Raw genomic sequence first — 25,795 nt, 5'->3', positions numbered from 1 at the left:
GGGCAGCCTTGAACTTGACTCAGTCAAACCCGACTCGATTTAGGCACCTGCGGAGGGGTAGGGAAGGGCAGAGCTGGCGCAGGCAGCCAGGGAGGGTGGAGCAGCCGCCTGCCAGCCTGGTCTGGCTGCTGGACACAAACCCGCAGCAGTTCCACAAGGAAAATTTGCTTCCCCCCCCCCGCCCGCCCCCTGGCAGCAACACACAATTCCCAGTGTTGGGGTTTGGCTGGTTTTTTCGGGGGGGGGGGGGGGGGGGGGGGGGGAGGGGAGCAGCTCGTACCTGCACATCCAAACGGTTCGATAAAGCACCGTAAACACAGGCTAAAAGAGGCAGATTATTATTTTTTTGAACAAACTGGAATCAAATCTCACGTCACCCAGCGGCTGAAATGCAAAAACACCGCCCTGGGGGGAGCTGGAACAGGTTCCAGCCGCCACCCCCCATCCCTCAGGCGCCCAAGACTGACCCCAGCGCCCGCAACGCTGCGCTCACACAAGGGAGTCTTTTTTTGCCATGCTAAATAACCTTTTTTAAAAAAAAAAAACACCAAAACAAAAACAAAACAAAACCTTTCTAGGGCCTCCACGAGCTCCAGTTCCATCCTTAGCGTCCACCTGAATAGCAGCTTTGTCATCCCAGAGGGCGGCCGCTCCTCGGGCCACCGAAGCCCACGCTCCAGGCTGGGTTTGAAGACAGAGAGAGCTTTTGGGGAGGGGAAAAAAAAAAAATATATAAAAATATCAAAAAAAATCCTCAAATCCACCCACTTTTAGCGCTGCCTAAATGAGAGCTCGAGGGGGCTGTGCCAAGGCGATCACCCCCGACCCCCCACGGGGGCCAGGGCTGCTGTGGCAGCCAGAGAAGATGCCCAAGCCCTGTATTTTTTTTTTTAACCGAAGTTTATTAGTTTTTTAACTTTTAATATATTTAACCTTTTATTTAGAAAAAAAAAAAACCAAAAAAAACAACAAAATACGTTTTGGTCTGGCGTTGGTTAATGGTCCTTTTCCCCCCACCCCTCCACACTGGGAGGTCTCCCCGCATCCCGGGTGGATGCAGGAGACAGAGCCAAGCCTGGCTCCTTCTGTCTTCCAAATAAATAGAAACCAAAAAAGAAAAAAAAAAAAAAAAAAAAAATCAGTTGCAAATTTGTCCTGTTACAGCCAGGGAAGGGACCGGGAGAGGCCACAGAGAGGGAGGGACTCGAAACCCATTTACAGGAGAGAAACGAGGGGATGAAACTGCTCCGAGGCGTGACCAAACCCCGCGGCCTCCCTCCGCCAGCACTTCCACAGTGACATCCCGCACTCCCACAGTGACATCCCGCACTCCCACAGTGACATCCCGCACTCCCACAGTGACACTCGGCCACCAAACACGCAGGGCTGGCCCCGCTCCTCCCTCCCAGCGCTCCAGCGGGGATGGAGCTGGGATTGTGCCCGCGCTGCCACCGCTCTGCTGGGCACTGGGTGGGGAAGGGGCTTTTTCCCCGGTGTTTGAAGAGGCGAGTGCAGGATGCGCTGCCCCCCCGGCGAGGGGCTGGTGGGGAAACGGGGAACCAGGAGGCTGGAGCCCTGGCGAGGGGCTGGGAAGGAGCCAGCCCGGAGCGATGCCAGCGGGACCCATCCTCGCTCTGCCTGTCCCGGGGCACCGCGCTGGATTAAGGCAGCAGGTGAAAGGCAGGAAGGGCACCGAGGGTGAGCGTGAGGTGGGGAAGCAGCGACGCTGCCGTCCCCTCGCAGCCGCAGACCCTCTCCGGAGGAGGCAACGGAGGGGGCTGGGGGCCGAGACGGGCTCTCCGGGGTCCCGGGCAAGAGGATGGAGGGGATGGGGACCTGGGCGCTGCGCGAGGTGGCAGCGGTGGGATTGGGCATCTCACGGGTTTGGCCTCCGGCGGGGCCCCCGGCCGCCCCCGCCAGCGCAGAGACGGGGCGAGGGCGCTCAGTCGGTTTTGCGGTGGTTGTTGTTGAGGACGGGGTGGCCGTTGGAGAGGGGCCCGTTCTTCGCCGCTTCCTCCTCCTCCTCAGAGTTGTCCGTCTCCTCACGGTCGCTCCTCTCGTCCTCCACCACCTGCGGGGGCAGAGGGGAGGGCGGGGGGCTCGGTCAGTATCCTGCTGTGCCTCAGTTTCCCCCATCGCAACCACCACGGTCTCCTCCCCACCAAGGGCTCTCCGGGACTCAGGAAACCGCGTGCATTCCGGCTTCATGGACTGGGGGTCTCCCCTGCAACCCCCCCCCCCACCTCATCTCACCCCTGGGGTTGACCCCCACCCTCCCTCCACCCCGAGCCGCACCAGCCGGGACCCGATACAGCCCCGATGCCCCTCACGGTGGGCTGGGACCCCCGAGCCGCTCCCCAGCCCCCTCTTACCTTTCCAGTTATAAACTTCTGGGCCATGCGGATGATGAGGTAGGCCCAGAAGATGTGCAGCGACTGCAGCACCACCATCATGAAGTTGAAGAAGTAGTAGCCAAAGAAGGCAGGGTAGAGATCCAGCGGATAAACCACCGTGCAGTGCATGATCCTGCCGGGAGAAGCAGCGCTGTTACGAGTGGGGACCAGCATCCCACCACCACCCCCCGCCCCGCAGTGGGGCTCCCTGCCCCATGCCTCAGTTTCCCCACCCGTTCACCAGCAACCAGCGCTCACCAAAAGGGCAGGATGACCAGGCGGGTGACGATGAAGACGGCGGCGAAGATGATGAAGATGTTGTTGCAGGTGTTCCTCCAGCCGGCATAGTTAAACATCTTGGCGGACTGTTGGGGGCAGAGGGGGGGTGAGCGGGGGAGGGGGTGTGGGCCGTGGCCGTGGCTGCGGGGAGGGGGTCGTACCTCCAGCAGATAGTCCGACGAGTCGTGCAGGGCCATGATGAGCGTCCCTGCGCGGATGTAGTTGGCGAACCAGGAGAAGCTGATGAGGATGATGGTGGCGACGTGGTGGATGATTTGTTCCTTGAAGTCCTGCGCCCAGGAAAGGGGGAACCGGGGGTTACAGCATCCTGGCTCCGACCCCCAACCCCCGCCACCCCACTCCTCTCCCACATCCCCCCAGCCCACCGGTCCCTATCACCCACCACGAGGGCAAAGAGAACCCTGCCAAGATGCCCCCCGCCCCCAGAGAGCCCCCCCTGCCACAGCCCACCTTGCGCTTGACGTCGGAGGCGATGCTGAAGAGCAGGGACCAGTAGAAGGAAAGCTCGATCATGTAGTACCAGTACTGGGAGGGCAGCATGCTCTGGAGGCCAGGAGACAGGTTGTGGGGGGATACTCCATGCGCCCCAGTGGGGTTTGATCCCCCTCTCTGGCCACCAGCCAGACCCACGGGTGTCTTGGGGACCCTCCCGCACCCCACGGCATGCAACCCCCTGCTCCGTGCACCAGCCAAACCCACAGGGGTGCCAGAGACACCGTGAAACCTGGAGAAACCCCCCCGCAGCCCCCAGAGAAACCCCCCCAGCAACCCCCGGGCCTCTGGCCCCCATCTCCGACTGCCCCAGGCAGCTCCGGGGGCAGAAGGACTGTGGGATGGCGGCTGGGACGGAGTCGGGCGCTCACCTGGATGGGGTATCCCTTCCACACCTCCCGGAGGTCGTAGAACCAGGGTTTCTGCAGGAGGCGGAGGGGAACGAGAGACAGAGAGGGGTTAGAGGGGGCGGAGGGGGCCGGGCGTGCACGGAGAGGGGGGATAAATACTTACATCCACTATGACAGCCATGCCAGCAATGAAAGCAATAAGGTAAAACGTGAATCGCCAACTGGAAAAAGGAAGCAGATGGTCCTCAGACGGGCACCGGGGCGAGGGAGGGAGAAGGACGGACCCACCAGCCCCATATTCCCCCCTCCCAGGGCAGCTCCCTACCAAGCAGGTGCCCCCAAAGCCCCCCCCCCCCTCCCCCACCGCAGGGTGACAGTGACACCAGGCGCGGGGTCTCACCTGGCCTCCCTGAACTTTTTGAGCAGGCTGGGCCGGTCTTGGTTGCGGCGGCGGCGAAACCAGCGCTCCACCTGCCGCACCGTGCAGCCGCTCTTCTTGGAGAGCATCTCCACGTCGGCCTAGGGGACGGCAGGGACGTTAGTGCCGCGCCGCAGGGCTCCGGCTCTGCCGCTCGCCCCCTCCCGCCATGCTGAGCCCCTTTTGGAGACCCCCTTTCCCTCACCTGCTTGGGGTGTTTGGTGGTGGCGGCGTAAAACTTCTCCAGCACGGCGTTGGGGGTGGCTTTTAACCTGATCTTCTCCTTGACGTTCAGCAGCCCGGCCAGTGGGGTGGCCACGTACCTGGGGAAGGAGTAGGGGGGTGTAAGAAGCCCCCAGTCCTGTGTCACCGAGCTGATCAAAGCCACCCAAGGACCTCCAGCTGCTCAGTGCCCCCGTTTCCCCATCCCGCTGCTCCTCCAAGGTGGGTTTTACCACAGGGGGACCCCCCCAGACCCTTCAGGGGTGGGGGACTGGCCCGCCACGATGCAGCGGGGCTGTATCCACCCTGGAGAACGGTGCCTCCTCCCTTCTCCCACCGTCCCAACAAAGCCCCGTCTGTTCCCGGTCTCGGCTCGCCATTGTTTGCCCAACAAATCGCTCCTTAAACGCCGGGGCCGCGGCCGCCTGCGCCGCGATAAGGGCGGCAGAGGATGCACAAAGCCGGGTTTGTGTGGGGCCGCCAGGGGCAGCCCCCCAGCCCTAAACGGGGTGTGGGGCGAGGGGGGGGGGGGGGGCAGGACCCCCGCAGTGCCACGGTCACCCCCAGCCAGGCAAGCGCAGGGGGAGGCAGCCAGGGGAGCAGCACGGCGCATCCCCAGCCCCACACACAGCCCCCAGGCGCAGGGGGGGCTGGACCAGGGCAAGCCCCCCACCCTGGGGAAGGGACTCACGTCTCGAAGAGGTGCCGGACGATGAGGAAGAGGAAGGCCAAGGGGAGGGTGATGTAGAGATCCGAGGCTTTGGCGTAGACTCGCCCATCCCGGTCCTCCAGGTCGGCCCAGGTGAGGTTTGCCGGGAGCCAGAGCCGTTCCCACCAGAAGTAGCTGTACAAGGTCTGGAACATGCTGGGGGGGAGCAGAGGCGAGGTGAGGGGGGGCACCCGGCACCGCCGGTCACATCCCCCCTGCCTGGTGCCCCCCAGCCCACCTCAGCCCCCGGCCCGGCCAGCGGCGGGGGGTCCGCGGCCGGTGAACGCCCCCGGTGCCGCAGGGCGGCGGAGCTGGGCCCCGACACAGGACTTTGCTCCCGGCGCGGCAGAGGTCACCGGGTGATGATTAACCGGGGCCGGCTCCTGCTCCCAGCCGGCAGGACGGATCCTTGGCACGGCCGGCGGGAAGAACCGGCTTCCCGGTCCCCGGGACTTCCCCGCAGCATCAGCCGGTGACAGACACGACCCCAGGATGAAGCCCCCTGACACGGTTTCTCCCCCGAGCGCCGTGTTCGCATCCCGGGGTTGGTCCCCAGGCCCAGAGGGGAAACTGAGGCACGGAGCCCACCGCCAGCGCCAGGCAGCTGGACCCAGGCGGCCGCACCGCGCAGGATTAGGGATTTGCCGGCAGCACAATGAGCACCTTTGTGCCTGCGAAAGGCTCCCGGCGGGCACGGCCAGGCAGAGCACGGCCACCGGCACGGCCACCGGCACTGCACGGGGAAGCCACCCACCGCCGTGGGGTCTCTGCATCCCAGCTCTTCCCTCCCCTCCACGCGGGCACCTCCCAGCACCAGGCACGGGCCGGTTCTCCCCTTCCCTGGGCTTGGGGGGGGGGGGGGCTGGGCTGGGGTCGGGGGTCCCCGGGCAAACCCCCGAGGTGGAGCGGGGATCTAAGGAGGGGTGAGGCGGCTTCGCACCGGCCAGGGGAGAAGGGGAACCAGTTTCGCAAGGCAAGGCAGGAGCACGCCCCGATTCCCAGTGAAGCGGAGCACCGTGCCGCGGGCAGGTAACGGGCAGGGCAGGCGGCGCAGGCAGGGCAGCAGCGGGGCAGCGCAGGCAGGGGCTGGCAGGGCAGGCAGCGCGGGCAGGGGCTGGCAGGGCAGCGCAGGCAGGGCGGGCAGTGCGGGCAGGGCAGCGCAGGGCAGCGCGGGCAGGGGCTGGCAGCGCAGGGCAGCGCAGGCAGGGCGGGCAGCGTGGGCAGGGGCTGGCAGGGCAGCGCAGGCAGGGCGGGCAGCGCGGGCAGGGGATGGCAGGGCAGCGCGGGCAGGGCGGCGCAGGGCAGCGCAAGGCAGCGCAGGCAGGGCAGGCAGCGCGGGCAGGGGCTGGCAGGGCAGCGCAGGCAGGGCGGGCAGCGCGGGCAGGGGCTGGCAGGGCAGCGCGGGCAGGGCAGCGCAGCAGGACTCGGGGTGAGGCCCCGGCCAGGGCCGGCGGCACCCCCTGCCCGGGGCCACCGGGCCCAGGCGATGCCCCGGGGCCGCCGAGCCCGCGCGGGGAGGGCGCCGCCAGCGTCCCCCCCCCCCCGCCCGGGGCGGTTCTGGGAGCGATCCTGCTGGGAAAGGGGAAAACCCTGGAACGTTCCGGTCACGGGGAGGGAAAAACAGGCCCGGGAACGTGGCTGGGCACCGGGTCACGGCCCGGACCCTGCACCGGGGGCTCGCGGGGGTTCGCCCCGGCTGGGGGCACCGGGGCAGGGCAGGGCCGGGGCAGGCGGGGGCCGCCCGCAGGCACAGCCCAGCCCCGGCGGGGCCGGAGGCCAGGCCCGGGCCCTCGCAGCGCCCCGGGAGGCACCGCCCCCCCCGGCCCGGCCCGCTCGGAGGAGCCGGGGGGTCCCGCCGCGCCGGGCGGGGACCGAGGCCCGGGGCCGCCGGCGGGCGGCGGCCGGGAAGCACCGGGGGGAACCTCGCCGGGGCCTGGGGCGGGCGGACCCCCCCCCCCACAGCGCCCCGCTGGGCCCGGGGCTGCCCGCCCCTCACCGGGCCCGCGCCCGCCGCAACGGGGCGGCCCGGGGCACCGGGAACCAGCCCCCGCCCCACCGCGGCCCGGCCACAGCCGCCGCCCCGGCCCGGCCCAGCCCGACCCTCCCGGAGCGAGGCCGGTCCCGCCGCAGCCCGGAGGCCGCAGCCCCCCCCCCCCCCCCCCCCCCCCGTCCCAACTCACGCGCCGCCGCCCGGAGCCGCCGCCGCCGCCGCCGCCTCGCGCTGCCGCTGGCCCCCCCCGCGCGCCCCGCGCCAGGCAGCGGGCGGGAGTGACGTCACCGCCAACGCCGCGGGCCCGCGGGGAGCGGGGCCTGCCGAGGGGCGGGGCGGGGCGGCGCGCCAGGCCAGAGCAATCCAGCGCCGGCACCGCGAGCGGCGGGCCGCGCCCGCTACACGTACGCCCTGCGCGCAGCCCTGTACGCCCGCTATATGTCCCCTGTCCGTACCCCTGTGCAGCCCCCATCCCCGTCCCTATACACCCCACACACATACCCCTGTGTATGCCCTTCGCCCATCCCGATACATGCCCATATGCTCTCTACACATACCCACGTGCATGCCTTATGCCCACCCCACACGGCCCCCGTATGCACCCCTATGCATACTCTACACGCACCCTATTCATCCCCATATGCACCTCGATACATCTCCTATGCACCCCCATACCTCCTGCACACACACCCCTATATGCCCCCTATAGTCACGCCCATGCACGCCCTATACCCACCCCTGTGCACCCCTATACACCCCCTATACGTCCCCTATAGCTCCCCCACCCCACACACCCCCCCGGCAGCGCTACCGGTGCGCGGCGACCCCTGCCGGCCGCGCCGTGCCACCGCACCCCACGGGGGGCCCCGACCCCGCGTGTCCGTGGGCGCGGAGGGTCCCCTCACCCCAAACCCCCGACCCCGCGTGTCCGTGGGGCACGGAGGTCCCGCTGGTGTCAGACAGCCGGACCCCTGAGCACGGGGACAAGTCCTTTATTTGCCAAGGGCTAAGGCCACGTTTTGGACACGGGGGTGCGTGTCCCCCCTCGACGCATGTCCCCCCGCGTCTCGGAGCAGGGACTCTCCCTGAGTGGGACCCCCCGGGTGGGACCCCCCCGTGTTAAGGCCACTTGGAAAGGTTTGGGTGGTCCCGGCAGTAGGTAAGGATGGACACCCCCTCGCCTGTGTCCCCCACTCCTGTTCCCAGGGACCCCCACGGGGTGTCCCTGGAAGACAGAGGAGCACAGGGAGTCGGGGTGCTGCGGGCGCAGGGACCCCACCACATGCCCCAGCCTGGCCAGGAGCCGGGGGGGCCACGGCAGGAACGGGGCAGGGGCCCCCCAGGGGGCCGGGCACAGGGCGCTACAAGAGGGTGCAGTCCAAGTCAGGCTTCTGCCGCTGCCTCCGCTCTCCAGCTGCCCGGCCACCCGGCTGCGCGCGACCCTGCGGGCACAAGAAGGGGGCTGGCGAGGGGGAGGAACCCCCCATCATCCCAGGGGGACGCTGCCACCCTCCCCGGGACCGGCCGGGGGGCAGAGCAGGGGGATGAGGGGGTGAGAAGCACCCGCGCCCCACACTGCAGTCCCGTGAGGGAGCACCTGGTTACCTGCGCCGGGACCTGCTGCTGCCGCTGCTGCTGCTGATACTCCTCCTGCTGCAGCTGGCGAGCGAGCTCCAGGTCACTGAGCGCAGAGGGGTCCTGTCCCTGCTGTTGCTGCAGCGACAGGGCGATCATGTAATCCTGGGGGGGCGCAGAAAGAGAGCGGGGGCTCAGCACAGTGGCCCAAACCCTGCAGCGATCCCCCGGAGCCGAGATGAGACTCACGTGTCCCCTGCTGCCAGCAGGTGTCCACTACCTGGTCCACTTGTCTCTGCTGGAGCCGGTGGTCAAGGGGGGCCGCGGCAGCCCCCTCCTTGCCCGGAGCGTGGCTGAGGTGAAAATCGGTGTCGCAGAAGCAGCTGTCTCCATCCACGTTGTGGAGGCTCTCCCAGACCACCCCCTCCTCCTGCAGGAAGCCCTGGTCTGTCACCAGCAGGTAAAGGTGGCCCTGGAGAGAGGGGAGAGGGGGGGAGTCAGCCCCTACCAGCGCTGGGGAGGGGGGCTGCCGGCTCGAAGGAAGCCGGGGAAGGGGCCGGAGCCGCACCTTGTGCTTGATCATGGTGCTGAAATGGTTATTGCGGAAGAAGGCGCTGAGCTCGCCCTCCCTGACAGCGGCCGTGAGCTCGCACAGCCCGTGGTAGGTCAGCTGGGAGGCCGTGGACTCCAGGAACTGCTCAGCCACCAGCCCTGGGGTGAGAGCGGGGTGGGAGCGGGGCCGGGGTGTCGAGGCCCCCCCAGGGACCCCGGGGAGCGGGCGGCTGGGCGGTGGGGGGCCGGTACCTTCACTGACCAGGCTGGAGTCGCTGGCCTGTTTGCAGGTGATGATCTTCTCCACCAGCTGGTTGTAGCTGAGCTTGCCCACGGCGCGCACCACCTCTGGGCTCTGCGGGGAGATGCTGGGGGGTGAGCACTGGGTCTGGGGGGACCTGCCCTACCCCTCACCCACCGCCCAGGGCGAGAGGAGGATGCCCTGAACCTTCTCCAAGCAACGCTCCGTCACGGGGATGTCCAAGAAGCTGAGCTGGTGGCTTCCACTGTGGGGATGGACCCACCAGAGAAGGGGCTGGGCTGGAAGAGACCCTCACAGAGCATCCAGCCCAACCTCCCACCCACGCCACGGGCAGGGACATTCCTCTAGCTCGGCGTGCTCAGAGCCTCTGCACTCCTCCATGATGGGGCACCCGCAGCTTCTCTGGGCAACCCCTGCCAGTGCCTCACTGCCCTCGTCATTAATTTCTTCTTCACGTCCCATCTAAACCTACCCTCTTTCAGTTTAAAACCATTGTCCCGTCATGGTAAAAAGCCTCTCTCCATCTTTCCTATAACCCTTCTTACATATTGAGGGCTCTTCTTGGTCACCTTCTCCAGGATAAACAACCCCAAGACTCATCTTCTCGAAGATGAACCCCAGCTCTTCATGAAAGAGGTGCTGCAGCCCTTGGATGACCCCCCAGCCGCCCCTGGACCGACGGCGGGACAGCCGTGGGGCCAGCTCACCTGGGGGTCCACCAGCCAGCCGTGGTAGAGCGGGACATTGAGGAGGTCGAAGACAATGCACTCGGGCGTGTACTCAAAGTCCGAGACACCTGTGAACCGCACGTTGACATCCAGCCCCGTCGAGAGCTTGGGGAGGACTGTCATGGTGTCGTTGATGTTCTGGGGGGGGCAGAAAGAAGCGGGGCTTGCTCGGGAAGCTGGGTGGCACCCCAATCCTTGCAGCCCAAGGCCACCAGTGCTCCATGAGATGGAGGGGATCGATTTTTGGGCTGGGTGACACGCGGCCTCGCTCCTCACCTGCTGGAAGTTGAGCTGCAGCCCCTCCGATGGCTCCCGGGGTTGGGTGGACAAGATGCACTCCCCTGCAAGGCAGCGCGGTCAGCTCCCAGCGAGCCGGTTAACCGCGGCACGCTGCCATCCCGGCAGCGGGGCAAGGGTGACGGGTCCCGGGGAGCTCCCCGCTCACCCAGATGTGCCATCAGCTCCTCGGCCGTGATCACCTCCTTCTGCGGGGGCAGCTTCACCTGGAAGCACGAGACACGTTGGGGACTGGCCCCCGGCTCCTTCCCCTGACGGTCCAGGGGGAACCGACCACGATCCCGCCTCGCCAGCCCGCCCAGACCCGCCCCCTGCAGCCCACTTGCCTTCCACTGCAGGAAGAGGATGTTCATGATGGCCAGGAGCGGGCAGGGCCCATTCTCGCTCTGCGTGATGATGGGTGTCCGCTCGCCTTTCCAGGTGATCCACTTCACACAATAAAAATCTGCCTCTGCTTCCCGACTGGGGGTCTGGGTTCGGGGGGGCTCAGCTGGTAACCCCACCGCCCCGGCGCTCGGGCTGGGCATGGGGGCACCTGGCAGGGACCCCCTGCCCTCAGCAGGCTGTTTGCCCTCAGCGGGCTGCTTCTCCTCAGCATCTTCCCGCAGATGCTCATTGGAGGGGAGATGTGGGGCACTGCTCGGCTGCCCCACGCCAGGGAGGGAAGGCACGGCCACTTCCCCACCCTGCAGCACGGTGACTTGCCCGTCCAGTGCTGGGCTCTCCCGACCACCAGCTGGCATTTCTTCCCTAGTGGGGGTCTCCTCGGGGGGCTGGCAGGTCCCTTCGCCGCTGGAAGGGGCTGGGAGTGCCCCTTCCTGCTCAGGCGGGTGCTCCATGGGAGCAGGCGGTAGTGGGACCCTCACTGTGGCGTCCTGCCTCAAGTGGGTCTGGCTCAGGCCCCTGGGAACGCTCCGGGTCTGTCCAGGATCAGCTGCATCCCAAACCTCTCCCTTAGAAGGTAAAACTTGGGTATTTCAAGAAAAAAAAAATCTGTGTTAGTCCAATTTGTTTACCAGCTATGGCTCGTTTAGCTTAGAATTTTTTTGCCCCATCCCTTTACATTCACTTAAATAATGAAAAATAAAACGTTGGCTGTTGAAACCTCTAAATCGCTGTTAAAAAAATTAATGCCGTGGACGTGTGCGGATTTTATCTGCCTCCCGTTTCCAAAGAAAGAGGGGAAAATCCCAAACCTACCTGGGAAGAACTGAGGGGTTCGGATGGAGCCAAAGCGGTGTGGGGGAAAGGTCAGAGTTCTGTGCTCCCGCCAGGGTTTTCCTGCAAACACAGCTTGGCGAAGATGCTCCTGCAAGAGATTTGGACAATTTGGCTTTTAAATAGTCACCAGAATCGGAAAATTTGGCCTTGAAATACTCAAAGAGATTTGGGAAATTGGGCTTTTAAACACTCCGTGCAGGCAGGAGCACAGCTGCTCTGGCTTCAACTTGGTTTTCTGTCCTGTCCCTCGCTGGTCCCCCTGCCAAAGCACTGCCCGGCATGTCCCACCACGGCACGTCCCCCCATGCCAGCTCACTGGGACCCCCTTAGCCCCTAACCCTCCTGCGCCTGGCGCAGGCTGCGCTCCCGGCCACAGTCAGGGACCCGCTCTGTGAAGCCCCCCCGTATTCCCAAGGGAGCCGGGGATGCTCAGAGAGGGACAGAGGCAACAACAGCGACAAAAGAGCGATGGAAATGCCCGGGCAGGGTGGAAACAGGGGGGAAAAGGGGCTTCTGGGGGGCAGTAGTGACAGCCCAGGAGAAAATCCAGGGGTCAGTGACCTCTGAGCTGTTCCCAACTCTTTTAGGGCCAGAGCGGAGGGGTCCTGGGGGAAAGAAAAGGAGGGGGACGGTGCCTGATGGCAACCATATTATTATTATTATTATTATTATTATTGTTTCGTTGTTTTGTTGTTATTAGATTAGTGCAGACATAAATAAATATTCTCGAGAAACAGATATCTAGGTAAATGAATAGTATTAGTAAATAAATAAACAATATGCTCGATAGACAGGTAGATAGATAACCAATATTCTTAATAAATAAATCCATAAATACATACGCCAAACAATCCCTAGAAATAAATAACGTGGAAATAAATAAATATTCTTTATAGATATATAGGTAAGTAAATAAGTAGTGCTATTAACTAAACTAATAAACAATTTTGATAGATATGTAGATGATAAATAAATAGTCTTAATAACTAAACACACACATATGTACATGTTCTTTAAAAATCAATAAAATCAAATTAAATATGCTTTTAAAAAAAAGGAATAGCGAGAGGCTCTGCGTGGGCACAGAGGAGCGAGCACCCCCTCCCCAGCCCGCTGCCCAGCTGGGTTGGTGTCCGGCGAGGCACCGGGAGCTGGAAAAACCGGCTGGGGGCAGCTGGCACAGCCCTGGCCGGCGGGCACCGGGGTGGGACGGGGCCGGCAAGAGCCTCGGGAGCCGCCCTGCCTCAGTTTCCCCACCCAGTAGCATCAGCAGCCCGAGCATCAGCAGCTGGGCTGAGGGTCACCCCAGACCCCCTCAACCCACCTCCGCTGCCCCCGAAACGCCACCGTCGCTCCCACAGCCCCGGTGTCGCCCGTGTCCTGTGCCTGGCCCAGCACCGGGGCAGAGGGGTCACCCAACCCGCAGCCCCACGCCACCCCGCAGCCCCCAGCCGCGCTTACTCCACAGCCACCTTGCTGCTGTCGCTTCCCCACTCCCACCTTCTTTTCCTCTTTTTTCCTTTTTTCTCCTTTTTTCCTTCTTTATTCCTTTTTTCGTTTTTCCTTTTTCCCTCCTGTCTCCTTTTTTCCTCTTTTTTCCTTCTCCTTCTTTTTTCTTTTTTCCCTTCTTTCTCCTTTAGTCCTTTTTTCCTTTTTCCTTCTGCTTTCCTTTTTCCTTCTTCTTCCTTCTTTCTCCTTTAGTCCTTTTTTCCTTTTTCCTTCTGTTTTCCTCCTTTTTCCTTCTTCTTTCCTCCTTTTTTTCTCCTTTTCCCCCTTCTTTCTCCTTCTTTAGTCCTTTTCACCACCTTTTCTCTCCTTCCTCCTTTATCCCTTCTTTACTCCTCCTTTTCCCCTTCCTTTTGCCTTTTTTCCTCCTTTTTTCCTCCTTTCCCCGTCTTCCCCGGCCGAGCGGAGGCCTGCTTTCCACTGCTAAGCTGCACGCTCTGGCTCTCCGCCGGGAAGGCGGATTTACAGTGGCTGACGAGGAGGAGGAGGAGGAGGAGGAGGAGGAGGAGGAGGAAGGCAGCCAGGAGGGGTGGAGAGAGCAGGCAGCTGCCTGCAACCCGCCCTGTCACCAGCTCCCTCCTGCACACGGAGCTGTCGGGGCAAGGCCTGGGTGCTGGTTGACACTGAAAACTACCAGTTTCCTGGGGTTTTAACCCGTTTCGCAGGCCTGGCACTGGGCTGAGGGGAGGGCCCCCCCCCCCCCCAATTTCACCCCCCCGCCCCCCAGTTTCTCCCACCGACAGATCCCTGGCTCGCACACGGGCCTAGGGCTCGCCCCACACCACTAGGCCGCGGCCACTACTCTGAGGGGGGGTGATGCCACCTGGGGGTGTAATACAGTCGCGGGGGGGGTCACAGCCCACCTGGGGGTGCCTGAGGGGGGGGGGGTGCCAGGGGGGTTTCGGGGGTGTTAAGGCGGATTAGGGTCCTGGGAGAGTTGGGAGGAGGGTTGAGGGGTGTCGCCCCCACCCCGCCATTACCCCGAGAGCCCCCTCGGCGCCCGCGAAGGCTGCCGGGAAAGGGGCGGGGACAGCGGCGAGGGGGCGTAGCCCCCGCCCCTGCCCCCGCCCCTTTCCCGGCAGCCCTCGCGGGAGGCCACACCCCCGCCGCCAAGGCCTGAGGAGAGTCGGGGTGGGCTGGGCCGTACTGGGTTATACTGGGCCGGACTGGGCGGGTTGGGGCGTGGATCGCCGCCGTTATGGAGCGGTTCGTGGAGGGGAACCGGGCAGCTCTGCAGGTAGCGGGGATGGAGTGGGGGAGGGCGCTGGGGGAGACGGGGGGGAGGACGACACTGGGTGCCCAGGAAAGCGGGGGTCCTGGGGTGTAGGAGGCCTGGGGGCCCAGGGTGTTGGGGTGCGGGGGGACTGGTGTGCAGGGGGGACTGGAAGAGCAAGGTGGGCAGGAGACTGGGTGCCCAGGAAAGCAAGGCGCAGGGGGCTTGGGGGGAGCAGGGTGCAGGGGCTTGGATGCATGGAGGCTGGATGCTCAGGACAGTGGGGTGCCCAGTGGAAATGGGGTGCAGGGGGACTGCATGCCCAGGGGAGCAGCGTGTGCAGGGTCAGGGCCCCTGAGTGGGGTGCATCCATCCTCCCTGGAGAGAGGGGCTGGTTGCATGCTGCCCCTCAGCCCCACAGTCGGGGGGGGCTCTCCAGCACCCCCTACCCCACCCCTGCAGCCTCGTCCCCCGTCTTGCAGCACAGGGTGCAGGTCCCCTGTTAAATAACGGGGTTAATGCCGCAGGCAGCACTCAGTTGTTTACTTCCTTGGCTTGTACCAAATAAATGAGCAAAACTGGGTTATGGTATGAAATACTTGTCACCAAAAAAGGGCCTGGAGACAGGGCAGCTCCCTCGAGCATGACAGGACAGGCGCCAGAATCTGGGGACAGGGAATTCGTGGGGTGACATGGGTGACATTGTTTTCTTGCTGCTGCAGGCAAGAAAACAAAAAGGGGTGAAATGTCGCATTTTGAGGGACAGCCAGCCCCAAACTCGCCATCTCTGGAAAAGCCACCTTGGTCTGGGATTAAAATACCAAAGGCTCCCAGGGCTGCAATGTTGTCCCCAGATTGGGAAGGTCCCCATCCCCACTGCCACAGTCCCTCGTGGCTGGGCTGGGCTTTGCCGCTCTCGCCGAGGCCACAATGCACCTGGTTTCACACATGCGCCCCCAAAATGTGGGGCTTTCATGCCAGAAATGGATCCCAGCCAAGTCTGGTCCCAAGGGTGCCGGGCTATGTGGTGCTTCAGGGATGCCGTCAGCCTGTCTGCTGCTGGCAGCAGCTGGGAGATGGGTACTGGTGGGTGGCAGCTGTGGGTGACGTCTGCGATGAGTGGCTCCAGGGATGCTGGCGGGGAAGGGACCAACCTGGGAGTCTTTGGAGGATGGGGATGCGTTGCTGCCGTGCCTGATGCCTCCTGCCCTGGCAGGAGCATGTCCGGCATCACCAGGAGATCCATGTGGTGATGGGCAATGAGGCCTGTGACTTGGACTCCACTGTCTCGGCCCTGGCCCTGGCTTATTTCCTGGCAAAGGTGAGGCTTGCCCACTGGCTCGGGGACAGATGGTGGCTTGGGGGATGCCTCACGGGTGTCATCCCCGCCGCAGACCTCCCCAGCTCCCAAAGCCACCTTCATCCCAGTGCTGAACATCCCTCGTGCCGACTTCGCCCTCCGGACGGAGACAACGTTTCTGCTGCGGGAGCAGGGCATCCCCGCCACCTCCCTCATCTTTCGGGATGAGATCGACCTGGGGGGGCTGCACCGCGCCGGGCTGCTCTCCCTGACGCTGGTCGATCACCACGTCCTGCCCGGGTGAGCCGGGGCAGGGGGACGCAGGGACAGCCAGGGCCACCCACCCAAAGCCTCGCTTTTTCCTCGCTTGCTTTTGGCCCAGGGTGGGTAAAACCTTCCCCTTTCCGGGGTGTTTTTAGGGTAGGAGGAGAGGAACAAAGGGGGTTTCCAGGTTCTGCTGGGGGTGACGCCTCACAGCTACACAGCAGGGCCATGCTGGGGGTCTCACCCTGCCTGTCTCGCCCACTAGCACCGACGCAGCCTTGGAAGAGGCTGTGGTGGAGGTCCTTGATCACCGGCCGTTGGAACGGGACCGAGCTCCTGGCTGCCAGGTGACAGCAGAGCTGGTGGGCTCCTGTGCCACGCTGGTGACGGAGCGGATTGCCCAAGGTCCCCCGGGTGTGCTGGACAGAACCACGGCCACACTGCTGCACGGTGAGGACGGACCCTCGCTGAGCCCTGTCCGAGGGGGACGGTGATGACTGATGGCCCCCGGTTGTCCCCCCGCCACAGGTACTATCCTCCTGGACTGCATCAACCTGAGCCCGGCTGCCGGCAAGGTGACGCCCAGGGACGTGGCGTGTGTCTCCCTGCTTGAGGCGAGGTTCCCCGAGCTGCCACCCCGCGACACCATCTTTGAAGCCTTGCAGGCAGCCAAGTTTGATGTCTCAGGTCCGTGTGCTGGGGTGGTGGCACCCACGGTGTGGCTGGGAGCGGGTACTGGTCCCCGGGGCTCACGCTTGGCCCCTCTTTGCCTCCCAGGGCTGACGACAGAGCAGATGCTGCGGAAGGACCTCAAAGTCCTCTTCGGCGACGAGCTGGCCCTCGCCATCAGTGCCATCTATATGGACCTGGAGGTGAGGCTCGGCACGGGGGGAGCTGAGGTGGGGAGTGGCACAATGGGGACACCAGCATGATGCCAGTGTCTCTCCCCCTCCAGACCTTCCTACGCCGGCCCAGCTTGCTGCAGGACCTGGATGCTTTCTGCCAGGCTCGGGGCTATGCAGGGCTGGTGGCCATGACAATCTCTTATAACGAGCGCAACGAGCCCTCCCGGCAGCTCGCCGTCTACAGCCAGCATGAGACACTCCGCAGCACGGTGAGGGGCGTGCCCAGGCACCCCAGTCCCTCAGCACGGGGGTCTGGGGTAGCAGCCAGGCAGTTCTCGGCTGCAGTTTGCCCCAAAAGCCCCCCAAAGATCTTGGGGGGTGCTAGGGGGTCCCAGCCGCGGTGCTCCCTCCTTTGCAGGTGTGCCGGGCGCTGGAGGAGGCGACGATGCCATCCCTGCACCTCCAGCCCCTCCTGAGCCCCTGGTCCTGCCTGGGCACCTACACCCAGGGCAATGCTTTGGCGTCGCGGAAGAAGGTCCTGCCCATCCTGCGGGCAGCCCTGGGGGGGCCAGGCGTTACTGGGGGTCCGGAGGAAGAGGTGGTCCCGCCACCCACCCCGATGAACAGCCTGGTGGAAGAATGTCCGCTGGCCCAGGCCGTGCCCCCGCTCTGCCCCCAGGATGTCCTGGAGCGGGTCAGCCGCATTGCCGCTGGGCAGCCGCCCGGCTCCCCAAAATAAAAGTGGGTGACCAGAGACTTCTGGGGTCCGTATGAGGAGGTGGGGTCCCTGGGCAGGTCCTGGCAGGGTGCCCAGGCACCAGGGGTTGCAGCTGCCTTCAGTACAACTCGCCTGCCTTCGTTAGAGGTCAGCTCCCGGATGGAGGGAGGCCCTCGTTATTTGTCGCCCCTCCCGCCCCCGCTGGGGTTTGGTCCCCCAGGGTGGGTTTTTGGGGACCCCGTGGGCAGCAGGGCCAGGGCAGCGCTTGCACCCACTTCATGAAGGCATTGGGGCGGGGGGGGGGGGGGTTTAACGAGTTCTTGTTCTTCCTCCCTCGGGGGGATGTGGGGGGCCCCGGCTGGTGGGTCCAGACACGCAGCTGGCCCAGAACTGTCACCCACAGACTCAGAGGATTAAATTTCCATTTTTTCTTCCACTTTTGGCTCTTGGCTCTTCTTCCATGATGGGTCTGGCGTCGTCCCACTCACCCCAGGGTGCCTGGCATGGCCCCCACCCTCCCAGGGGGTGAACCGTCTCTTTTCCTGGGGTGCAGACCCCCCTGCCAATATCCCCTCTGGGTCAGAGGAGCATTTCGGGGCGGGGGGGGGGGGCTCGGTGTGGCCGAACCCCCAAATCCAGCTCAGCCAGGAGGAAACCGGTTGTGCCACCACGAGCTGTGGCCTCTGCCGGCTGCGAATGCGGCCAAACCAGTTTGGATGAGCCACCAGTGCCGTCACCGGAGCCCTTCATCTGTGGGGAGCCACAGGGGGAGAGAGGCTCCCCAGAGGTGAGCAGCCCCGGTGCCGGGAGTCTCTGAGGTCTCGTAGAGGGTTGAGTGGGGCCGCGACGGGGTTCCCTGCGGAGCGTCTGGGCCATCTCCTTGCAGCGGGGTGTGCTGTTTGCTTTCAGTTTGCAAACAGGGCAGGACGGGTTGGAAATGGGGACAGTTCGGTAGGGGGAACCCCTCGGGGGCTGGTCCTCACGGGGCTGGCGTCTCTGCAGGTGATGGCAACAAGGATGGCCACCGTGATGGCCACCGGGGATGGCCTGGACCTGAGCGAGGAGTGGCAGGATGAAGACTTCCCTGGGTAAGGGAGCGATGGGAGCGGCACCCCCAAACCTGCTCCCCAGCCCGGGGTCCCGCTTGACCCCCTGTCCCTGCCAGGCCCCTGCCGGAGGAGTGCCTGGGGGCCGGGGGTGCCCTGCGGCGCATGCGGAGGCGGCTGCCAGCGCTGGAGCGGACCGAGAGCACCGATCGCTCGCCCGACGCCAGCATCGACCTCGACCTGGATGCGCTGGAGACACCCACAGGCAGCGACGGCTTCGAGTGGGAGGGTGAGACCCGGCCGGGGTGGGGGCGCGGGGACCCCCGGTGCCTCGCCGCCGGTGCCGTGCTAACCGGCTGCCTGCAGAGGAGCTGCCGCACGCCTGGGCCTTCGCCGAGGGGGCTGGCAGCCGGTGGGAGCCGGACACGGAGGACGAGCAGCCGGAGGAGAGCGTAGATCTGAGCGCGGTGGAGCCCTACAGCCGAGTCCTCTCCCACGGGGGTAACACGGGGCCGGGTGCCCGGGGTGGGACTCCTGGGTCCCCTCCCTGAGCACGCGGGGTCTGGGGGGGACGGCAGGCGCTGGCTGTGCCACCCTCCACTCTGGCCAGGGTACGACAGTGAGGGCTTCGGCGCCATCCTGCTCTTCGCCGCCTGCCACCTCCCGGATAGCAGCATCCCCCGGTACAGCTACGTGATGGAGAACCTGCTCAGGTGGGGTCCCGGGGGGACGGGATCCTTCCCATATGCCCTATGCCTGTTTCCCCAAGCCGATGGGTTGCACCACCCCTCCAGGTACATCATGGGCACCCTGGAGAGGACGGTGGCCGACCGCTACATCCTGGTGTGCCTGAGCGGGGCGGCAGCACGGGGACAGATCCCCTCCTTCAGCTGGATGAAGCGGTGCTACCGAGCGATGGATCGGCGGTGAGCGTGCAAGGGCTCCCAGTGAGCGTGCCGGAGCGGGGGTGGCAGCGAGCGTGCCGGGATGGCGGCGAGCCCTGGAGCATCCCCATCCTTCCCAGGCTCCGGAAGAGTCTCCAGGCTGTGATCATCGTCCACCCCACCTGGTACATCAAGGCGCTTGTGACGCTTTTCCAGCCCTTTCTCAGGTAGGGCTGCTTGCACCCACGTGTGCAAGGCCTTGCACGAGGACCTTCACCTCCTCGCCGGTGCCTCCTGTGCCAGCTCCTGGTGAACCAGGCCCATCACACAAGGGTGTAACGAGCTGGGGGGCCTCGGCGCCCCCATCTCCCCCAGCCCCACCTTCAGCGGCAAGGTCCGGTTTGCTGCCAGCCTGCGGGAGCTCTCCCGGCTTGTCCCCTTGGAGCCGGCACACATCCCCGAGCCCGTCCGGCGGTGAGCCCCCTCCCCAGGGCTGGGGTTTAAGGGGGGTGCATGCATTGCCTCCTACCAATGCTCTTCTCTCCCCCGCAGGTTAGAGCCGGGTTGGGATGGCAGCCGGGCTGCGACGCGGTGATGGGGACGCGCAGGGACGCACAGCGGTGGGATGGGGGGCTCTTGGCAGACCCGACGCCGTCCCTGAGCACCCACGGGTGAATAAAGGACATGGATGGGTGCACGGTGCCCAGTGTGGGCGGTGGGTCTCGGCTCTTCTTGGCAAATCTGGCAGTACCAGTAGCAGAGGAGGGAGGCAAGGAGCCGCGGGCAGCTCACGGACACACTCCTCGGGCCAGCACAAGGGTTTTATTTCAAGGTTGGGTTGTTTTTCCCAGGGGAGGGAAAACCGAATCAAGCATCGGCACTGGCTTACCAAGGCCAAGCGCACCGTGGGGCTGGAAAAGCACGGCTCCGCACAGGAGCATCCCAGCGTGGCATGGAGCATGGCGAGGAGGAAAGCCTCTGCCGCCTGGCCGTGATGCCTGGCACGTGCTATTTAATATTTAATCCCGGCGCTATTTAAACTATATACACCCGCGCCTGAATTCGGGAGCCCGAGTCCCTTCTTGGGTCGGGCCCCGTCCTGCCTCGGCCGGTGCTGGTGAAACGCTGGTGGCGATCCCGGGTGGAGGTGACCCCACCACAGTCCTGCCTCCGAGGTGGCGGAGGCTGCCTAGTTGGTTTTTTTGAGCTTTTAAAAAAAAAAAAAAAAAAAAAAAGAAAAAAAAATCCTAAAAAAAGAAGGAAGGTGGCAGTTTACCGGCGGTGGAAATGCCAGCTGGAGGCACCGTGGGCTTGGTGGTGGTGTCGGCACTGAGCCGCTGCCGGTGAGACACCGAAGCGTTGGGCTTTAATCCCAGTTTTGCTCTTCCACGCCTTCCCGGGAGGACACCAAATCAGCCTCCGCACCAGGACAGGCCCCAGTCCCCTGGGAAAACCAAGGCACCGTGGCCCAGTGCCAAGAGGGGCCCGTGGGAGACGCTGGTGTGGAGAAAGGGAAAAGGGGGAGGATTTGGCACATCTTGGCTGCGCCCGGCAGCTCCTGGCACGCTTCGTGAGGGCAGCTGCGTCTTTTCGGCTGAGATGCCGGTCGGGTGCGAGGTGGGGGCTGCTGTCCCTGCTCCCTCCCCGCGTCACCGACCGATGCCTCCGGGAAGGAGGGATTTGCTGGGGGGAGGGGTGACAACCAAAAGCCACCGGGAGCTGGGCGAGGATTGCTCTGCATAAATTACCGCGGGGTTAAAGCGCTCGAGGTCGGCTTCTCCTCCGGTTGGGAATCAGGCAGTTCAAATTTGGGCTGAAAAAGCCAGGAATCTGCAAAGTCCAAGAGGCTGGGTTACAAAACCGCACAAGCGGGGTCTCCTTTTGGGTGTGTTATTAGCGGTGGTGCCTTGGAGGGGGGCAGCGGGTGCTCGGGGCTGCCACAGCTGCCCGCGTGGCAGGGTACTCACAGTCTACAAGACCCGGGAGTTGCTCCACTGTCGCTCCCGTCCACCCTTGGACCTCATCTCCTGGACGGCGCCAGTCTGCGGGGAAGGTGCAGAGATGTGGCATCACCGCCATGAGACCCACCACCCCCCTGTGCCATCCCATCACCCAAACATCAGGCTGCGTCACGCCAACCATGAGACCCAGCACCCAACCATGACACCCAGCATCGACACCCACCCCCCAACCGTGACACCCAGTGCCCCAACAGTGACACCCACCGCCCAACCATGAGACCCACCCCCCAAACCGTGCGCGTGGGTAGGGTACCATGGGCAGGCCTTCGCCTGCGGCCATGTCACCAGAGCCAATGTGCGTCAGGTGGACGAAGTTCATGGGCTCCCCGATCATGGAGCGGTCGATCCGTCTCCTCCTCTTCTTCTGCAAGCAGATGAAGGCCATCAGTCCCTGCTGAGCCCAGGACCCCAACCCCCGCCCCTGAACCAGCCAGGCTGAAGCTACTCACCGGCTGTGGCTTCTCTACGACACAGCAGCCCAGCTTGTGCCAGAAGTCACTCATATTCACGGCGGCCAGCTTCCCTCCGTGCCAGGCTGGCTGCCGGTGGGGGGCCGCACCGGTGCAGAGACCCCCGTGCAGGGTCACTCCATGGGGACAGGTGGGGGGACCTGATCAGGGTGGCACGGCGTGGAGAGGAGCAGCCAGCTGCAGGTGTGAAGGGAGGGGTGATGCCTGCAGTTCTGACTCCCCAAATCAACACCAAATCCATTTCCTATCGACCGAGCGGAGCCAGGAACCCCTGGCATCGCTCAGCCACCCAGAAGAATTGTCCCCGTGACCAGGGCAGGATCCGGCCCTGGCCCCAGTGCAGGACGCGGCTGAGGGATGCTGCGGCAGGATGGGGGGGGAACGGAGGCAGCCATAGCAAATCCCAACTCCCTGAGCCAGGCGGCTATAAATATCCCGGTCTTTCCGAAAAGGGGCCGGAGGTTGAGCTCTTCCGCTCCGGCTCAAAAAGCAGATGGGGGGGGGGGGGAAATAAACAGGGGCTCTGCCTGGCTGGTGGGACTGTACCCCAAACACCCACAGCCCCAGCTGGGGTAGCCAAGGCAGGTATGGAAAGGGGGATTCACCCCCAAAATGGGTGCTCCCCACCCCAAGGAGAGACAACTTTTACGCTGCAAAAGCACCCGGCGGCACGCACAAAACTCACCCGCCCACGAAGAGCTGTGGCCTGAGCGCAAGCTTATATCAGCCGCCAGAGAGTCCCCACGCCAGCGTGGGGGGCAGCTAGCAGCTGTGCCGAGACAAGGCCAAGTTTTGCCGGAGCTCGGCCGCGGTGGCAGATGGGCGCCGGACCCCACCGCGCTGGCAAACAGGAAAAGTCCCTTCCTCTGCCCCTGCACCGGTGACACCGGATGGGTCCAAAGTCCGCGGCAGCCGGCCGGCGCTTCCTGCCCGCAGCGGGGAGGAGCAGGGCCCGTGGCCGTCACTGCTCGGTGTCGGGGCCAGCAGACCCCGAAATGCAGTGCTAAGCCCCCCTTTGGGTGCCCAGGGATGCTCCATCCCTGCGGGATTGCATCACCTCGGCGCTGTCCCCATTCACAGCCTTGGCAGGGCCAGCGGGCAGGATGCGGCCTCAGGGTGACCTGGCTGCTCCCCCGAACGACCCCACGGCCGCGCAGCACCTGCGGCCCATCCCCTTGGCGTCAGGACACCGAGGGGGAGCGGGTGCCTGGCCTTGCCCACTCCCCCACTGCACTGCCAGCCTGGGGCCCAGCCTGGAGGCCAAGGAACGACGGAAGGAGCCCCCACCAGAGCCCCCTGTGCCCCTCACCCTGGCGCCTGGGCCCTGGCCCGCAGCCCCCCCTGCCACAAGTGCAGCTGCTGAGAACGGGCAGGTTGTGACACGTCTGGGGTGGCGTAAACCGGGGCCGTGCCCACGCCAGACCCGCGCACCAGCACCCCCCAGCACCCCCTGCCAAACTTGGCCTCTCCCCCGGGCTGTGGACGGACGGACGGACAGACGGAGCGGGGCGGGGGGGCTGCCTTTTCTTTCTAGCCCCATTTCCTTAGGAAATGAGGCTGCCGGAGCCGGCCCCCGCCATAACACCCCAGCTCGCTGTCGGATCCGGCAGTGCAGCGGAAAGGCCTTTGGGGTGGGGGGGTACCCCCCAAATTCAGCATCGCAACCACTCCCCAGGGCGCTGGAAGAGCCTCTGCAGGGAGCCCCCCAGGAGCAGGCTCAGCCTTGTACAAGCCATCAGTGAACCCCCGTACAAACCCCGAGGGGTTCAAGCTGCTGCAACTCCCCACTTGGACCCCTCCTCCCTGCCCCCAAACCCATCCCCCAGCACCCACCAGGCCTCACGTCCCCGTGCCCAGTGAAGGGTGACGGCTGGGGCCAGATCCGGCCGCTCTCCCGGCTCCGGGTGGTTGTCGGTGGTGGGTCCTGCAGGCCGCAGCCGCCCCAGCTCCCCCCAGCTGGGGGTCTCACGTGCCCCCCTCCCCGTTTGCCCACCCCTGCGCTGAGTTGTGTCCGGTCTCAGCCCACCTGGGTGATGGGGCCTGGCCCTTCAGCGGCCCCCGGGGAGGGCGGCTCATGGGCCCGTGCCGGCATGCACAAAATGACTTCCCTGTTGGGAAACCACCGCTCGGCAGCTCTGCGTCACCGGCGGGGGACCAGGGAGAGGGGGGAGGCTGTTCAGTGGGGCGGGGGGTTGCACTGCAGGCCTCCAGCACCGGGGGTCACCCACCCCAAGGGTGCCCACTGGGGTCCCCCCAAGCTCAGAGGGAGGGCAGTGTGCGGGAACGAGGCCGTGCTGGACAAGAGACCTGGGACCCCCCCCGGCTGCAGGCCCAGGACCCCCAGGATGGGGTGCCAAACTGGAGGAGAACCCCCTTTTGCGTGGGATGGTCACGGCTGCCAGCCTGGGAGCACTGGGTGCCAGCAAGGGTGGGGGTCCCGTGGGGCTCGGTAGGGCTGGGAGGCGGCAGAAGGGCTGGAGGCCCTGGGGGTCACTCTAAGGCTGGGGGGTCCCGGCTGGGCTGGAGGTCCCAGAAGGGCTGGGGACCTCAAGGGTCCTGTAGGGTTTGGGGGTCCTAGTGGGGCTGGGGTGGTCCCGGTGGGGCTGGGGACCCCTGAGGTCCCAGCAGGGCTGGGGGTTGCCAGTAGGGCTGGGGGGTGCCAGTGGGGCTTGGAAGCCCGGGGGTCCTGGTAAGGCGGGGAGGCGTCCCGATAGGACTGGGGGTCCCGGTAGGGCTGGGGGAGTCCGGGCAGCGTCGGGGAGTCCAGACAGGGCTGGGGGGTCCGGACAAGGCCGGGGGTCCCGGCAGGATTCCCCGGTCCGACCCGAGGGCTGCAAGGTGGGGGTCCTCCCGCCGCCCCCTGCCCGTCCCGCTGCGCTGCCCGCCTTCCCACGGCGCGATCGAGGGCCCTTCCGCGGGGTCGCACGCCTCGGGGGGGCCGCTCCCGCTCCCGCTCCCGGTGGCGGCCTCATTACCTGCCCCGGCGCAGGGTGCGGGGTCCCGGTGCAGGTCCCGGTGCCGGTGCCCAGCTCGCAGCGGCCAGGCGTGGCCCGGCGGGTGCGGGACGCGGCGCTCCCCCGCCGCCCGGCTCGGCTCGGCCCGGCCCGGCCCGGAGCACAGCTCCTACCCTGGCCGCCGCCGGCATTGCAGCGGCCGCCGCCGGGCCGGGAGGGGCCGGCGGGGCCGGGGGTCCCCGGGGCCCCGGTGGGGATGGGGGTCCTGGGGTCCCGGTTGGGCTGGGGGCCCCCGAGGTCCCAGAAGGGCTGGGGGGGCCTGGTAGGGATGGGGGTCCTGGCAGGGCTGAGGGTCCTGGCAGGGCTGGGGGTCCCAGGGGTCCTGGCAGGGCAGGGGGTCCCAGGGGTCCTGGCAGGGCAGGGGGTCCCCACCAGGGCTCTGTTACGCCCCCGTTGCTCCGGAGCCTTACTCCCACTTGTTCCGCGGATGTGCCAGAGCCCCTGGGGGACCAAAGCGCCCAAACGGGTGGGAACCCCTGGGCCACCCCGCAGCCGGCGTCGAGCAGCGTTGCACCACTGCCAGCTCAGGGCCCTTCCGCTTGCACAATGCCTACTGCCGTGCCACCGCCACCCGTCACGGTCCTGCCACTGCCATGCCACGCACCATGGTCCTGCCACCACCGCTGCCATGTGTCACTGTCCTGCCACTGCCACCCGTCAAGGTCCTGCCACCACCACCGCTGCCTGCCATGGCCCTGCCACTGCTACTGCTCATGGCCCTGCCACCGCCACCGCTGCCTGCCACAGTCCTGCCACTGCCATGGCTGCTGGCGAAATCCCGCAGCCCCAGCCACCGGCCAAGCCGGACTGGGACCCTCGGGGTGTCCCCAGCCCAGCTGGAGGGACCCACACGGGGGACACTCCTGGGTGAGCCCCAGAGCGTCCCTCCCACACCAGCCCCCAAATCCCAACCATCCCCATCGCTCCCACTCCAGAAACCCCAAACAAGGCAGCACTGTCCCCGCTCAGTCGGGTCTCTGTCCTGAGCCATCGGGGCGGCCCTGG

The 25,795-nt window shown here is 65.4% G+C and overlaps 5 protein-coding genes across 16 annotated transcripts; 2 read left to right on the top strand and 3 right to left on the bottom strand.

Moving 5' to 3' along the window:
• Positions 1-322: 322 nt before the first annotated feature.
• On the bottom strand, positions 323-7,194 carry CERS2 (ceramide synthase 2). 3 transcript variants are annotated; one of them, XR_008729898.1, is made up of 12 exons: positions 5,123-5,378; positions 4,867-5,040; positions 4,159-4,276; positions 3,936-4,054; positions 3,699-3,756; positions 3,557-3,607; positions 3,144-3,236; positions 2,834-2,962; positions 2,652-2,758; positions 2,373-2,526; positions 571-2,071; positions 323-384 (listed from the first exon to the last, which is right to left on the bottom strand). XR_008729898.1 is itself a non-coding variant. In XM_055696787.1 (11 exons), the coding sequence occupies exons 2-11, from the start codon at positions 5,037-5,039 to the stop codon at positions 1,943-1,945; spliced, it is 1,131 nt and encodes a 376-aa protein (XP_055552762.1). In that variant the 5' UTR covers position 5,040; positions 7,065-7,194; the 3' UTR covers positions 323-1,942. The 3 variants fall into 3 exon arrangements, 2 of the variants coding, with proteins under 2 accessions (XP_055552762.1, XP_055552761.1); XM_055696787.1 differs by lacking the exon at positions 5,123-5,378 and adding an exon at positions 7,065-7,194 and having other exon boundaries at positions 323-2,071; XM_055696786.1 differs by having other exon boundaries at positions 323-2,071.
• A 656-nt stretch (positions 7,195-7,850) lies between these two features.
• MINDY1 (MINDY lysine 48 deubiquitinase 1) lies at positions 7,851-13,871 on the bottom strand. Of its 6 annotated transcripts, none has more exons than XM_055696712.1 (11): positions 12,971-13,871; positions 11,489-11,597; positions 10,615-11,255; positions 10,437-10,494; positions 10,268-10,332; positions 9,971-10,129; positions 9,254-9,356; positions 9,018-9,160; positions 8,730-8,921; positions 8,472-8,614; positions 7,851-8,316 (listed from the first exon to the last, which is right to left on the bottom strand). In XM_055696712.1, the coding sequence occupies exons 3-11, from the start codon at positions 11,125-11,127 to the stop codon at positions 7,881-7,883; spliced, it is 1,812 nt and encodes a 603-aa protein (XP_055552687.1). In that variant the 5' UTR covers positions 11,128-11,255; positions 11,489-11,597; positions 12,971-13,871; the 3' UTR covers positions 7,851-7,880. The 6 variants fall into 6 exon arrangements, 4 of the variants coding, with proteins under 4 accessions (XP_055552687.1, XP_055552688.1, XP_055552686.1 ...); XM_055696713.1 differs by having other exon boundaries at positions 12,982-13,871; XM_055696711.1 differs by having other exon boundaries at positions 13,010-13,871.
• Positions 13,872-14,109: 238 nt separating this feature from the next.
• On the top strand, positions 14,110-17,791 carry PRUNE1 (prune exopolyphosphatase 1). The gene is made up of 8 exons (XM_055696773.1): positions 14,110-14,252; positions 15,445-15,549; positions 15,623-15,828; positions 16,058-16,242; positions 16,321-16,479; positions 16,570-16,664; positions 16,748-16,906; positions 17,056-17,791. Exons 1-8 carry the CDS (start codon positions 14,214-14,216, stop codon positions 17,374-17,376), a joined length of 1,269 nt encoding a protein of 422 aa, XP_055552748.1. The 5' UTR covers positions 14,110-14,213; the 3' UTR covers positions 17,377-17,791.
• Positions 17,792-17,913: 122 nt separating this feature from the next.
• Positions 17,914-19,979, top strand: BNIPL (BCL2 interacting protein like). 3 transcript variants are annotated; one of them, XR_008729905.1, is made up of 9 exons: positions 17,914-18,142; positions 18,358-18,443; positions 18,521-18,690; positions 18,768-18,902; positions 19,012-19,114; positions 19,196-19,327; positions 19,426-19,512; positions 19,589-19,759; positions 19,838-19,883. XR_008729905.1 is itself a non-coding variant. In XM_055696825.1 (9 exons), the coding sequence occupies exons 2-9, from the start codon at positions 18,361-18,363 to the stop codon at positions 19,878-19,880; spliced, it is 852 nt and encodes a 283-aa protein (XP_055552800.1). In that variant the 5' UTR covers positions 17,914-18,142; positions 18,358-18,360; the 3' UTR covers positions 19,881-19,979. The 3 variants fall into 3 exon arrangements, 2 of the variants coding, with proteins under 2 accessions (XP_055552800.1, XP_055552801.1); XM_055696825.1 differs by having other exon boundaries at positions 19,661-19,759; positions 19,838-19,979; XM_055696826.1 differs by lacking the exon at positions 19,838-19,883 and having other exon boundaries at positions 19,589-19,776.
• Positions 19,980-20,088: 109 nt separating this feature from the next.
• CDC42SE1 (CDC42 small effector 1) lies at positions 20,089-24,907 on the bottom strand. 3 transcript variants are annotated; one of them, XM_055696861.1, is made up of 5 exons: positions 24,752-24,907; positions 21,756-21,953; positions 21,560-21,670; positions 21,253-21,327; positions 20,089-21,115 (listed from the first exon to the last, which is right to left on the bottom strand). In XM_055696861.1, exons 2-4 carry the CDS (start codon positions 21,807-21,809, stop codon positions 21,256-21,258), a joined length of 237 nt encoding a protein of 78 aa, XP_055552836.1. In that variant the 5' UTR covers positions 21,810-21,953; positions 24,752-24,907; the 3' UTR covers positions 20,089-21,115; positions 21,253-21,255. The 3 variants fall into 3 exon arrangements, with proteins under 3 accessions (XP_055552836.1, XP_055552838.1, XP_055552837.1); XM_055696863.1 differs by lacking the exon at positions 24,752-24,907 and adding an exon at positions 23,803-24,336; XM_055696862.1 differs by lacking the exon at positions 24,752-24,907 and adding an exon at positions 23,610-23,767.
• Between the last annotated feature and the right edge of the window lie 888 nt (positions 24,908-25,795).

The sequence above is a fragment of the Falco cherrug genome, chromosome 19 (assembly GCF_023634085.1).
Source record: "Falco cherrug isolate bFalChe1 chromosome 19, bFalChe1.pri, whole genome shotgun sequence".
Classification (NCBI taxonomy): domain Eukaryota; kingdom Metazoa; phylum Chordata; class Aves; order Falconiformes; family Falconidae; genus Falco; species Falco cherrug.
The sequence above is the reverse complement of the archived record's forward strand: the minus strand, read 5'-3'. Positions and strand labels throughout refer to the sequence as shown.

Coding starts and splice junctions, on each gene's coding strand:
- MINDY1 (XM_055696712.1), bottom strand. CDS start 11,127: ATGGAGCACCCGCCTGAGCAGGAAGGGGCACTCCCAGCCCCTTCCAGC. Junction 8,615..8,729: donor AGCAGAGACAAGTGGACCAG/GTAGTGGACACC, acceptor GCGCCCCCCCAG/GATTACATGATCGCCCTGTC. Junction 8,317..8,471: donor GTCCCGGCGCAGGTAACCAG/GTGCTCCCTCAC, acceptor TTGTGCCCGCAG/GGTCGCGCGCAGCCGGGTGG.
- BNIPL (XM_055696825.1), top strand. CDS start 18,361: ATGGCAACAAGGATGGCCACCGTGATGGCCACCGGGGATGGCCTGGAC. Junction 19,513..19,660: donor CTTTTCCAGCCCTTTCTCAG/GTAGGGCTGCTT, acceptor CATCTCCCCCAG/CCCCACCTTCAGCGGCAAGG. Junction 19,760..19,837: donor ATCCCCGAGCCCGTCCGGCG/GTGAGCCCCCTC, acceptor TCTCCCCCGCAG/GTTAGAGCCGGGTTGGGATG.
- CERS2 (XM_055696787.1), bottom strand. CDS start 5,039: ATGTTCCAGACCTTGTACAGCTACTTCTGGTGGGAACGGCTCTGGCTC. Junction 4,277..4,866: donor GTCCGGCACCTCTTCGAGAC/GTGAGTCCCTTC, acceptor CTCCTTCCCCAG/GTACGTGGCCACCCCACTGG. Junction 4,055..4,158: donor CCACCAAACACCCCAAGCAG/GTGAGGGAAAGG, acceptor GCCGTCCCCTAG/GCCGACGTGGAGATGCTCTC.
- PRUNE1 (XM_055696773.1), top strand. CDS start 14,214: ATGGAGCGGTTCGTGGAGGGGAACCGGGCAGCTCTGCAG. Junction 16,480..16,569: donor AGCCAAGTTTGATGTCTCAG/GTCCGTGTGCTG, acceptor TTTGCCTCCCAG/GGCTGACGACAGAGCAGATG. Junction 16,907..17,055: donor ATGAGACACTCCGCAGCACG/GTGAGGGGCGTG, acceptor CCTCCTTTGCAG/GTGTGCCGGGCGCTGGAGGA.
- CDC42SE1 (XM_055696861.1), bottom strand. CDS start 21,809: ATGAGTGACTTCTGGCACAAGCTGGGCTGCTGTGTCGTAGAGAAGCCA. Junction 21,671..21,755: donor TCGTAGAGAAGCCACAGCCG/GTGAGTAGCTTC, acceptor ATCTGCTTGCAG/AAGAAGAGGAGGAGACGGAT. Junction 21,328..21,559: donor CAGGCGAAGGCCTGCCCATG/GTACCCTACCCA, acceptor CCTTCCCCGCAG/ACTGGCGCCGTCCAGGAGAT.